Genomic DNA, 12592 nt, shown 5'->3' on the forward strand with positions numbered 1-12592 from the left:
TATTAAAGGCAGTATGGAAAACAACAATGAAAACTCAAATCACATATTTGTAAATTAGTTGTTGGTTGCTGTTGCTGATAAGATTTCAGTGGTTGTTGGATAACATATTAATATTATATTTATCATTGAGTTTACTGTAAGAATGCAAAATAACCTTTACGCTGTACCACTATAAGGCTCATTTTGCCCTATAAATACATCATACTTCATAACTTTAAACCATATGTTCAAACTGTAGACATCTTATTACACATAAAATGGATAAGGGCAAAGGGCATGCAACGCCTACAAATGTCAAGAGAGGTATGCGTCAAATAATTTAGCTGAATTCGTTGAACATGGAAGGAAAAAGAAAGAATTCAAAACCGCGAAGAAATCGTATGGTAAGGTTAATCAGAAAATATTGGACGAAATAAAAGCTGATAAAATGAAGATTGAAAGGGCCTATAACGATATGTCCCAAACGGAGGAGGAACGTATTCGTCAGGTGGATGAGGTTTAGAAAAAATATGACATAATGGAAATCAACCTTATCGAACAAGACGATAGCTTAATAGCAAGGTACATTGTGGCTCATCAGCAACACCTAAAGATGGAGGCTAAGGATGAAGAGTCTGGTGAAGAGTCTGATGAATATGTTGTTAACCTTGCTGATTTTTAGAAAATAATGTAATTTCTTTGCCTCTTTGTAATAGTTTTTTCCCTCAAATAGTTTTCAAAGGTAATGCACATGTAATAATTCAGAACTTTAGTCACGTGCAAATGTTTTAAATGATTTGACAACTCAAACTTTTAAATTCACCTTCATCATTATTGACCCAGTTCAAAGTTTAAAGTTTTACCAGTTCATTTTTTTGCCTATAAATATCTGCGAACCTATAAGTCATCATCTCAATTTCACCCATCTCTAGTTTAACATTCTCCACATTTTTAGATTCATACACTGAGGTCATGGACAAGGGCAAGGGACACGCAAGCTCGGAAATGCGTAACAACGGGGAAGTTAATTGGTATAAATGGACCGAATCTCAGGCACCTACTAAATCTCACAGAGCAAAAATCAGTGAGGTCAAGCAATTTGTCTGAAGAATGCGAGCTATACGGGCTGCACAAGAATTCGCCGTCCATGACAATGAACAGTTTATTGGGTACGGGGAAATGCACTTCGAGTTTATGAAATCATCGATCCGGTACGAAGATAACATTAATAAGAATTTCAACGCTGGTAACATTTCAAAGGAAGAACATGATTATGAATTAAAAGAAATATGTCGATGTTACCACTTCATGGAGGACGAGCTTGAGATGAGGAAAAGGGAGGCCGAGGATGTAGTCGTAAGGTGTAGGAGTGAAAAGATACGTGAAGAGGAACAACAGTGGGATAAGAAATATGCTAAGTATATTGTCAAACTTGGGAATTTATCTCAAGGCCACGATAATGCTGGTATGGCTAACAACATCTGTTATAGCACTCATGGCCCCGACCCGTGGCCACCGCGTCAAACTCGGTCGAGTAGGCACGCATCGACCCACAAAAATGGGGAGGGAGGTCATAAGCATACCTCCCCTCACATTCAAGGGGATGAAGAAGAAAATGATGAGAAAGCTAACGAGATTGAAGATCAAGATTTTGATCATTACGTAGTTAATCTTGCGGATGACTAAAGAATTTGAGAGTTCTTTCATTATCCCTTTTTCAGTTGCAAGGTACTTCCTACTTTATCATTTTCATTATCCCATTTTCCGTTACAACGTACTTTTAAATTCATTATCCCTCATGACACCCTTTCTCGAGTTTCAAATTAAAATATAAAATGTAACATATACACTACAAATATATTTTACATACCTACCAAACAATAGAAAAATGGACCCAACAAATTTTCGGTTATTTAAATTTGCCCGTGCACAAACATGTCCTCGCTTGACAATTACGCACTCACCGCTCAAAACACCATCTTCCAAGCTACAAAAATGTTGGTCATATAAATTTTTAATTCAAAATTAAATTTTTCCCAAAATATAGGTTTACATTATAACACAACAAAAAAATTTGGAACCCAAAAAATCTACGGTTATTTACATACACACGTGCCAAAACATGCCCTCACCTAAAAATTTTGCACTCACATTGCTCGACACTCTTTTTGGAGCTAGAAAAGTCTTATTTATACGGTTTTTTATTTAAATTAAAAAATACACACATAAAATAGGTTTACATTACAATACAAAAAAAATTAACCACAAACATTTTCCATTTATTTAATATATGAGTCCAAAAACAGCCCTTCACCTAATTATTTTTCCTTCAAAACACACTAACACAAGTTCATTCCGGGGAAAAGAGAATTTTCTTTTTTTTTAATAAAACCATAAATGACATTTTTTGAACAAATATACCAAATAAATGACTTTTCCATTCAAACATACTAAAAAAGGGACGGAGCCTCATTCAGCGAACATGATCCTTACTTATATATGAGCAGACTCTTAGAAATAGAATCAAGGATATTTGGGTGATAAGCCCTTGAACCCCAAACTCATATTTCTTCTTTTTGTTGCACCTAATTACAACAATAGTCTAACTACAACTAACATATAAACAAGCATTTTCAGTTGAGAGCATGGACGTAAATGCATTTAAACCCTTTAGTTTTGTTAGCAAGATTGCACACTGATTCATCGATGTAGTGGCGAGTTGTAGCGCGTGCATAGGACGAGCTCCACGCCGGAGGCAATGAGTTGATGGGAGCTGATGAAGAGTCAAAGTTACAAGTTACAAAGGCACCACCGTTGCGAGAAGATTCTTATAACCGGGCACTGCGCGAGTAATGATATCCTCCTTATTAGATTTAGGTAAGACTAGCAAGAAGTCACTAAAATACAATAAGCCTAAGAGAAGACAAATTGGGATGTGTTTACCCCATGCTTTTATGGATAGGGTAGCAGATGCATGGATAAAAAGATGACTCTCCCCTCATTCTCCTCTTCCATCACCCTTTCTTTGTCACTTCATGATCCATTCATTTAATCCCCGTCATGGAATCACAACAAACTCTAAAGTTCAAATATGTACAAAATACATGTACAAACAAAACAAGAAGAGGAATATGCTAAGATACGGCATATATAGTAGCCCATATCATAGGAGTGGGTTTCAACTAGCTGCAAGAATATACAACAAGATGACACAAGTTTAAATGTGCAATGTGCTACAAACTAACACTCATATTATATGAATATATATTAGTGACCGAATTAGAAGAGGCTAAATCGTTCTAAACCTCGAAAATCAATATCAAATCTTGCACGACATTAATAATTTTAGTTGGGGATATCACGTATTTTTTGTCGTCAATATTTTATAATTCTGATTTCGTCAAATGACAAATGTCCGAGTTTGGACACGTGACGGTATATATGTTATCTCTGACAGTAAGGGGGAAGGCGGGGACAAATGGACAATGGGGGATATCAGGCATGCAAGTGGTCAGGCTCCCATGAAAGAGTTAGTTATGGATTGGCTAGGATCGTCTCCCTCTTTGATTTCATCACATGTTCTTTGGATTTTCTACATGTAATAGTATGATCCAATTGCTGACTTAATACCATATACGACATCTTTATGGGACTCATGGCTTCGGGTAATATAAAGCAATGTGAAAAATATGTTTAGTACTGCAAGGGTTTTCTTATAGGAGAGTCTGCGTCCTAGCAGTAATATCTATAAACTTTTTTGTAAAAAGAGCGAATCGAATCTAAGTGGTAACATCAACTTCTAGCACTTAAACGGTTTTAAAAACGGATCACTAATTGGATTTTAAATAAATAATATATGTGTACATATTAAAAATAATGAATATTTTCTAAATAAAAAGATAACATCCTCGTATTATAATAAATCAATAAATTAATCATTTATAAAATCATAATTAACTTAATTAAAAATACAAGTAACACCTATAAAAATATATATCAAATTACACCTATTTTAAAAAAATTCTAATTATTTTCAATTCCCATTTAATTGGTCAAAAACCGCTTAGGCGGCAAAATCTGCTTAATTTCGTTTAAATTCTCTTAAATCCGCTTAAATTTTACTAATCGCTTAAATATTCGATTTTGCACTAATCCAAAATTTTTTACCTCCGATTTCACTTAAACCTCCGCTTAAATGTCTGGTTAATGCGCATTTACAACATTGATATCCAGCATGACGAACATTTGATGCTCGGTTTGGTAATCAAGATGCATATATCGTATCACTAAAACCAACAATTACGCTCTCTTTAATTGTACTAATATTTAGTGATAATTGAACTGACTTTTTCCTATTTATGATGTCGCGTTTGATTTATGATGAATGAATTTGCTTAATAATTAAAAAATATGATTTTGATTTTTAAGAACTTCAGAATTGACTGATATTTACACCACTGCTTACATGTGCTGAAAATGGTTTTGATTTTTCTTATATGTTTGTTGAATAAATTAGGCGGGCTGTATTACCAACTACATGACTCATATTTGCAGTCCAGAATTAGATGCTTGAAAACACTGCCATGTACAGTGCCATGTAGTTGTGTTATGTACTAACTGTTCTAAGTTACAAACCTGAAAGTGAAGCGCTGGGTTGTCCTTTTACATATCATGGATTTTCTGCATGCAGACAAAGACAAGAGTAGCGTCGTTTTGTATTTTACCTTGCCTCCAAAACAATTGGATGGATAGGGCGATAGGCTAAGTAATGGAGCTGGATTTGGACGTAGCTACGTGGCATCACAACGTTGTTACTAAGCAAAGCTAGATAACTAGACTAATACAGAATCTTCATACTCTATATAACTAAACCCAGAATCTTCAATCTCCTTCACTATCTCGTTACCACTAAACTACTTTTCGTATGATTAAAAGTTAAAACACACACTCGGCAGTTGGTCCCATTTCTAATTTATATTATAGTAAACACTAGTCAGCAAAAGCTTATATTCAACACTTGGTATAACAACAAATATTTCATATACAACATTCGGTCTACAGCAAATTAATGTCACATTTTACGATATATATAATGTGGAATTTTATATGAATCCGCAGGCTTTTGCGGGCAGACCATTATAATAAAATGATATATTACAGAAATTGTTTATGCCAGAACATCCGCAACATCGCCTTGTACATACATGTATTTATCAAATTAAAATTTTCATAAATATAAAGATATCTTAAAAATGTTAAATATTAGTAATTAAATATTTTGTGTATACATCAAAGCAGCCGGTAGTTAGAGAAATTGCAAATTGATTAAAGCACACATAAAACATAGTTTCCATTATGTAGTAATTTACATTTTACAGTACAAATATCATCAAATTACATAAGCAACTCTCACCTCATTTTAAACTACATAATAGAACATTCAATATCCCCTAAACCCTAATTAATAATCAACTACATGCACGGCTCACACGATACATAAGCATTCACAAACCAAGCTGAAACTAGCTCTCTCAAATCCACACTGACATTAAAACTCCCCTTCTCTGGACCCTTTAACATCCAATATCACATATCTCGAACTTCAAACACATTACGGTTTTTGACAACAATATCGTACATGTGCATGGACTTAAACCTGTGAAAATCTTTGGGAAGCGAAATGAGATGGACAGTCGATCTTTTATGGAACTGAAGAAGATCAGGATCATCATAGTACCTCTCCCACCCAAGCATCATTAGCTTTCTCTCAAGAACTGCATAAGATGTTATCACTTCATTAGATGGCACGTGGACTAGCATCTTCCGGTGTCTGCCTCCGTCCAACGAGTCCGCTCCGGGGTTCTCCACGAGGCGCACCACGCCTTTGTTGAAAACCCAAACGCCAGACATAGTCGGTAAAAACCCTGATTCTTGTAGCGAGGGAGATATGTAAGGAGGAGATAGTGTGAAGAAAGGATGGTGAGTTTAAGTTGAATGAACCCAGGATATTTATAAGGGGAGCTATGAGTATTTTAATAATATAAATAGTAAGTAGCACATAGCTGTAAATTAGTATGAATGAATGAGATATATAGAAATGAGATAATGTTATGGAGGGGAGTATGCACATCCGGGTCAGTGTGGTACTTGTGAGAGGAGACGGAATTGGATTGGTAAGAATCGAACATACTTTCTTATCCAACTACGTCCCCCTTGAATGGTAATATGAGGAATCTTTAATTTAAAGAAAGAAGGAAGAATGGTTACTGTACTGCTCTAACTTTCTAGAAATATTGACAAACACAAATTTGACTTGTCCAGTTGTTATGGGTACATGCACCGCAAGAAAATATGGTAAAATCGACGAGACATAACTGACCGACGTCGATTTGGTCACCTTAAAATCAACCGACATCAGTGGACGATTATATGTCAACTAAACGATACCGTATCGGTGATGTGACACACATAAAACCGACCATAGACAGGTGGTCGGTTTTACTGGAAAAAAAAAGGACACCGTTTTGCTGATGTGTCACTTTTAAAACCGACCACCTACAGAGAAAAAAGGACTCGTTACAGAGAAAACGGTGTCGTTTTATTCTTCTGCCTAAAACCGACCGCTGACGGTCGGTTTTAACCTATTTTTTTAATTTTTTTGTTATATCCCTCATTTCTTAATTTTGGGCAAAAAATTAAAAAAACAGAGGATTGAAGTGGAGGAGTTTCAGAAGATTGTAAGTTATTTCCATATTTTTGTAATAATGTGTGTGTGTTTATATTGGTGTATGTATTAAATGTTGTTGTGTGTATTTAATGTTTTTATTTTTTTTATATAGTGTTTATTGTGAGAATTAAGTTTGGTAGTAGGTAATTTGTAAGTTAGTTTCATTTATTGTAATTATAGTGTGTGCGTGTGTGTGTTTTATGAAATACATGAATAATTATGAGATTAATGATAAATTATTTGTTAAATATGTTTTTTTAATTTAATAAAATATTATTGTAGATGGAAACCATTGATCGAAGTTGGATTGGTAATAAATTGCAAAGCGATAAATTTTCATTGACCCCGGAATATAGAATTGGTGTAGAAATTTTTTAAAATTTGCTAGTGAAAATGGAATGGAAGATGTTACAATGAAGTGTCCGTGTAAACGTTGTAAAAATTTGAATTGGTTAAAGATTGATGATGTTAGATTTCATTTGCTCGCTAAATGGATGCTTGAGGGTTATACCGTGTGGACGTCGCACGGTGAAAAAATAGGAAGAAAACGTAGTCGAACATCACATCACCGTTATTGTGTTCGGGAACCTTCGAAAGTAGAAGAACCGGTAGATTTAAATGCGATGTTACATGATTTAGCCGGTGAAAATTATCAATTTTATGAAACTACGGATACAGGAACTATGAATGTAGAAGAAACTCCAAATGATAGTGCTAAAAATTTGTACGAGGTTATTGTTGAAAATGGAGCACCTATTTATCCCGGCAATACAAAGTACACAAGATTAAGCTTTACCACCAAATTATTGGAATTCAAAAATAACTCGCATTGTAGTAATAAAGCTTTTGATAGTTTGCTTAAACTTCTTACAGATGTGTTACCAAAAAAACATACATTACCCGAAAGTTATTATGCAATGAAAAAATTATGAAGGATTTGAGGGTTGAATATGAAAAAATTGATTTATGTGAGAATGATTGTATGTTATTTTATGGATATAACAAGGATAAAGTTTTGTGTGATATATGTGGTGAAGATCGTTATCGGGATGTTTCTAGGAAAGATGGTAAAAAAATAGCAAAAAAAATCTTAAGACACTTTCCTTTGATCCCTCGATTACAACACTTATATATGTCGGCACATACATCCGATCACATGAGATGGTACAAAAATAGAGATGTGAAAGATGGAGAAATAAGTCATCCCGCGGATGGAGAAGAGTGGAAAATTTTTGACTGTAGGTATCCTTCACTTGTTCAAGAGATTCGTAACATAAGGCTCAGTCTTCCGACCGATAGTTTCAACCCTTTTGGCCCTACCGGGAAAAAAATATAGTGTGTGGCCCATGGTGATAGTTGTCTAAAATCTTCCACCATCGATGTGTATGAAAAATCCTTATATGTTCATGACTGATATAGTTCCGGGTCCAAATAGTATTAGAAAAGATATTAACGTTTGCCTAAGGCCTCTCATCGATGAATTGAAGATATTGTGGAATACCGGGGTGAAAACATACGACCAATCTTTGAAATATAACCGACCACCTTCTTCATAAAACCGATCGTCTCCTTTAGAGGGTGGTCAGTTTTAGGATGGTCGGTTATGACATTTAAGTTAGCTTCTGAAATAAAACTGACCGATGTGCATACTTTGACCACGGTCGGTTATGAGTTCCAGTCAACTTTTTAAAAACAGACATAACCGACCACCAGCGGTCGGTTATGACTATGTGACGTGGTGATACGTGTGCCCACGTGTGCCCACGTGTTACCATGTGTACACAGTGCCCCACATTTCAGTAAAATGCCCAGGCACTTAACCGACCACACTGTTGGTCAGTTATGAGGGTTAAACCCGACCAAAAGTCATAACCGACCAGGTTAAAATCGACCACTCCCTGTGGTCGGTTATGACCCTTTTAACCGACTATTTTGCCTCTTAACCGACCGTTTTTGACGGTCGGTTTAGTCCTGTTTTCTTGTAGTGATGCATGGATGATGTGAATATGAAAGGAAATTTGGTTGAGGATTAGCCTATTAATCTGTTGCTCACTACAATGGGGTTTGACAATGACAAGAGACAAATATGGGTCACAAAGCTTACTTGGACAACAAAGCATGATGAAGGAACGGATGAAGCTTTGCCACTCAGCTCAACAACCAGCATGGGCTGACCTATTTTGGCTTATATAATTAATAATTCGACTTTTGGCTTGCAAGTTTTTACCTTTCACTTGAAAGGGTTTTTCTTGCTTTAAGCACTTAGGATTTTATTTTCCTATTTGGATTCTGTTTTTATATATTTTCTATTTGGATTTGGATTTTAAATTTGTTTCCTGAAAGGATTCAGATATTGGCTAATTCAAGCTGATAATTGAATTTCTCTTGGAATTCTGTTGGGTTTAGGTTATTGGTTAAGCCTATAAATACCCCTCTCATGTAATCTTTTAAGATATATGTGATGATTATGTTTTGAGATAAACTATGATTAGTTTTCTTTCTTCTAAACTTCAATTACTGGATTGTTTTGAAGGTTAGATTCAAATTACTTAGTTTCTGGATTGATCTAAGGAATTTGAGATTCAAAATTCACGTTTCTGGATTGATCGTGTTCATTGAAATATCCTTTTCTTCTTGTTTTTGTTTCTTTGTGGTGCGATCCACATCAATTTGGTATCAAGAGCCAAGGTTTTTTTTCTCCAATTTCCTAATAGTTGGGAGATCTAGGTTCTGAAAAAAAAAATTACTATTCACGGGTACTGTTCACGGGATTACTGTTCACGGGTTACTATTCACGTGCACTGTTCCTCAAAATTTTTTTCCCCTTCGGATTTTTCATATGGCTACCGATGAATTACTCATGAAATTAATTAAAAAATTGGAGGATATAGATGTACGAACGGAAAAGCTTGCTGATTCAACAGAGTCTAGATTGGAAGCGGTTGGTAAACTTTTACTTAAGGTGCAAAACGACAAGACACATGATGAACTTGTTGATTCGGGTGATTCTGTTTCACCTAAAGAGAAAAGCTTTAAAATTGATGACCGTGGGATTAAACTTGATGATTTTACAGGATTAGGCAGCCCAGACGATTTTCTTGAATGGGTTCGACAAGTTGAGAAGATTTCTGATTATAAGCGGTTTGATGATAAGACATGATTTCAAATTGCTACGATCAGACTTACAAAGAATGCAGGATTATGGTTTGAGAACCTGAAGGCAAGAAGAGCTAGATCTGGAAAAGAAAAGATCATGACTTGGACAACTTTAAAGAAAAAACTTCGTGCAAAGTATCTTCCGGATGATTACGAACAGGTACAATACTTGAAGCTCACCTCCCTTTCTCAAGATACAATGAGTGTTTCAGAGTATGTTGCTGAATTTGATAGATTATGCTTAATTTGTGACTTGGCGGAAAAAGAAACAATGAAAATTGCAAGGTTTATTCGTGGATTAAAACGACCTATAGCTAAAAAGGTAGAATTACATTCATATAGCTCGTTTAATGATGTTTGCAAGCTAGCTATGAAAATAGAATCTCATCAAGAAGAGGAGAAACTGAAATCTACTTTTAAAGGGTTTGGGTCTGGTACTTCCAAAGGGACTGGACAGTTTAAATCTAATTTTTCCGATGACTCTACACAAGCTTCGCTGAAAAGTCAATCGACTGGCTTTACTGCGCAACCAGAGACTTCTTCATCGGCCGAGAAGGCTGAAAGGCAGAAAGTGTATGTGTCTAAAGAAGAGTACGATAGTCGACGAAAGTGTTTTAAGTGTCAAGGTAAAGGACATATTGCAAGTGAGTGTCCTTCTAGAAGAACTCTTACTATGAAGCAATACATGGAGTGGGATGCAGAGGAACAGTTCTTACAATTTCTCCCAGAAGTGACTCAAGAGAAATTAGTCAATAATGACGGAGATGAACTTGCTTATGCAGAGAATGATGCTAATTTGCTTGTTGTTCGTAGGATTTTACACACAGAGACTACACCAAATACTGATCAACGAGAAAACTTATTTCACACAAGGTGTAAAGTTAGGGATCGGACTTGCAATATGATTATTGATAGTGGATCATGCACGAACGTTGCATCCATTGACATGGTCAATAAGCTAAATCTTCCAACTCGTGTTCATGAGAAACCATATAAGTTGAATTGGCTTGATGACTCGAAGGGTTTAGACGTGAAAAAGCAAGCCTTGGTGAGTTTTTCGATTGGTAGTTATAAGGATGAGTTATGGTGCGATGTAATTCCTATGAGTGCATGTCATCTTTTACTTGGAAGACCATGGCAGTTTGATAGAAAGGTAATGCATGAAGGTGATACTAATGTTTATTCGGTACAAGTTGGGAGTAAACGTATTAAACTTCAACATTTGTCTCCTAATGAGTATTATGAACATATGCGTGATTCAAAGAAGAAAACTAGCTTATTTTTGTCAGGAAAAGAATTTGAAAAGGAGGCGGCTACAAATGGGGGTATAGCATATGCTTTGTTTATAAAGAAAATAACTCATAATCAAGGCGATTCAGATCCACTTCTTCATGATTTGCTCGCTGAATTTGGTGATGTTTTTCCAGATGAGTTACCTACCGGTTTACCTCCAGTACGAGGAATCGAGCATGCAATTGATCTTATTCCTGGTGCTCCTTTACCTAATAAACCTGCTTATAGATGTGATCCAGAGGCCTCTAAAGAGTTTCAGAGACAAATTGAAGATTTGATTGAAAAAGGTCTTGTACGCGAGAGTATGAGTCCTTGTGTGGTTCCCGCTTTGCTAGTTCCAAAGAAGGATGGAACATGGAGAATGTGTGTTGATTCTAGAGCGGTGAACAACATTACCATCAAATATCGTTTCCCTATGCCTCGATTAGAAGACATGCTTGATGAGTTGCATGGTGCGACAATTTTCTCTAAGATTGATCTTCGAAGTGGATATCATCAAATGCGGATTCGTGAAGGTGATGAATGGAAAACAGCTTTTAAAACTTAACAAGGATTATATGAGTGGATGGTGATGCCTTTTGGTCTTTGCAATGCCCCTAGCTCCTTTATGCGGCTCATGAATGAGGTACTTCGTCCTTTCCTAAACAAATTTATCGTTGTCTATCTTGATGATATTCTGGTTTATAGTAGAGATAAATTTGAGCATATGCATCACCTTAGACTTTTGTTTGAAAAGTTGCGAGACCAGAAACTTTTTGGTAAACTCGAGAAGTGTTCTTTTATGGTATCGCGTATCTCGTTTCTTGGTTATATTATTTCTGATTGTGGAATACAAGTTGATCCTGAAAAGGTTATAGCTATTTCTTCCTGGGTTGTTCCTCAAACCGTGCATGAGGTGCGGAGTTTTCATGGATTGGCTTCTTTTTATAGAAGATTTATCAAAAACTTTTCTTCTATTATGGCTCCTATTACCGAGCTACTCAAAAAGGGTGAGTTTGAATGGTCTAATCAAGCTCAAAAGGCATTCGATGAGATTAAGGAAAAGCTTTGTAATGCTCCAGTTTTAGCCTTACCAGATTTTAATACACTATTCGAGGTTGAGTGTGATGCAAGTGGAGTTGGTATAGGTGCTGTTTTGATTCAAGCAAAAAGACCTATTTCATTTTTTAGTGAAAAGCTGACCGGCGCAAAACACAACTATTCTAATTATGATCGTGAGTTTTATGCTATTGTCCGAGCATTGGATCATTGGTCGCATTATTTGCGTCCCAAACCTTTTGTGCTATATTCTGATCATGAAGCGCTAAAGTTCATTAACGGACAACAAAAGTTGAACTATCGTCATGCTAAATGGGTGGAATTTCTTCAATCTTTCACATTTTTCTCAAAATACAAAGAAGGAAAGTCTAATGTCGTGGCAGATGCTCTTTCAAGGAG

The 12592-nt window shown here is 35.8% G+C and overlaps 1 protein-coding gene across 1 annotated transcript; it reads right to left on the reverse strand.

Moving 5' to 3' along the window:
* Positions 1-5304: 5304 nt before the first annotated feature.
* Positions 5305-6132, reverse strand: LOC141661885 (flowering-promoting factor 1-like protein 3). The gene has a single exon (XM_074468899.1). The coding sequence runs from the start codon at positions 5887-5889 to the stop codon at positions 5566-5568; it is 324 nt and encodes a 107-aa protein (XP_074325000.1). The 5' UTR covers positions 5890-6132; the 3' UTR covers positions 5305-5565.
* Positions 6133-12592: the final 6460 nt, after the last annotated feature.

Source organism: Apium graveolens, chromosome 5 (genome assembly GCF_009905375.1).
Source record: "Apium graveolens cultivar Ventura chromosome 5, ASM990537v1, whole genome shotgun sequence".
In the NCBI taxonomy this organism is placed as follows: Eukaryota; Viridiplantae; Streptophyta; class Magnoliopsida; order Apiales; family Apiaceae; genus Apium; species Apium graveolens.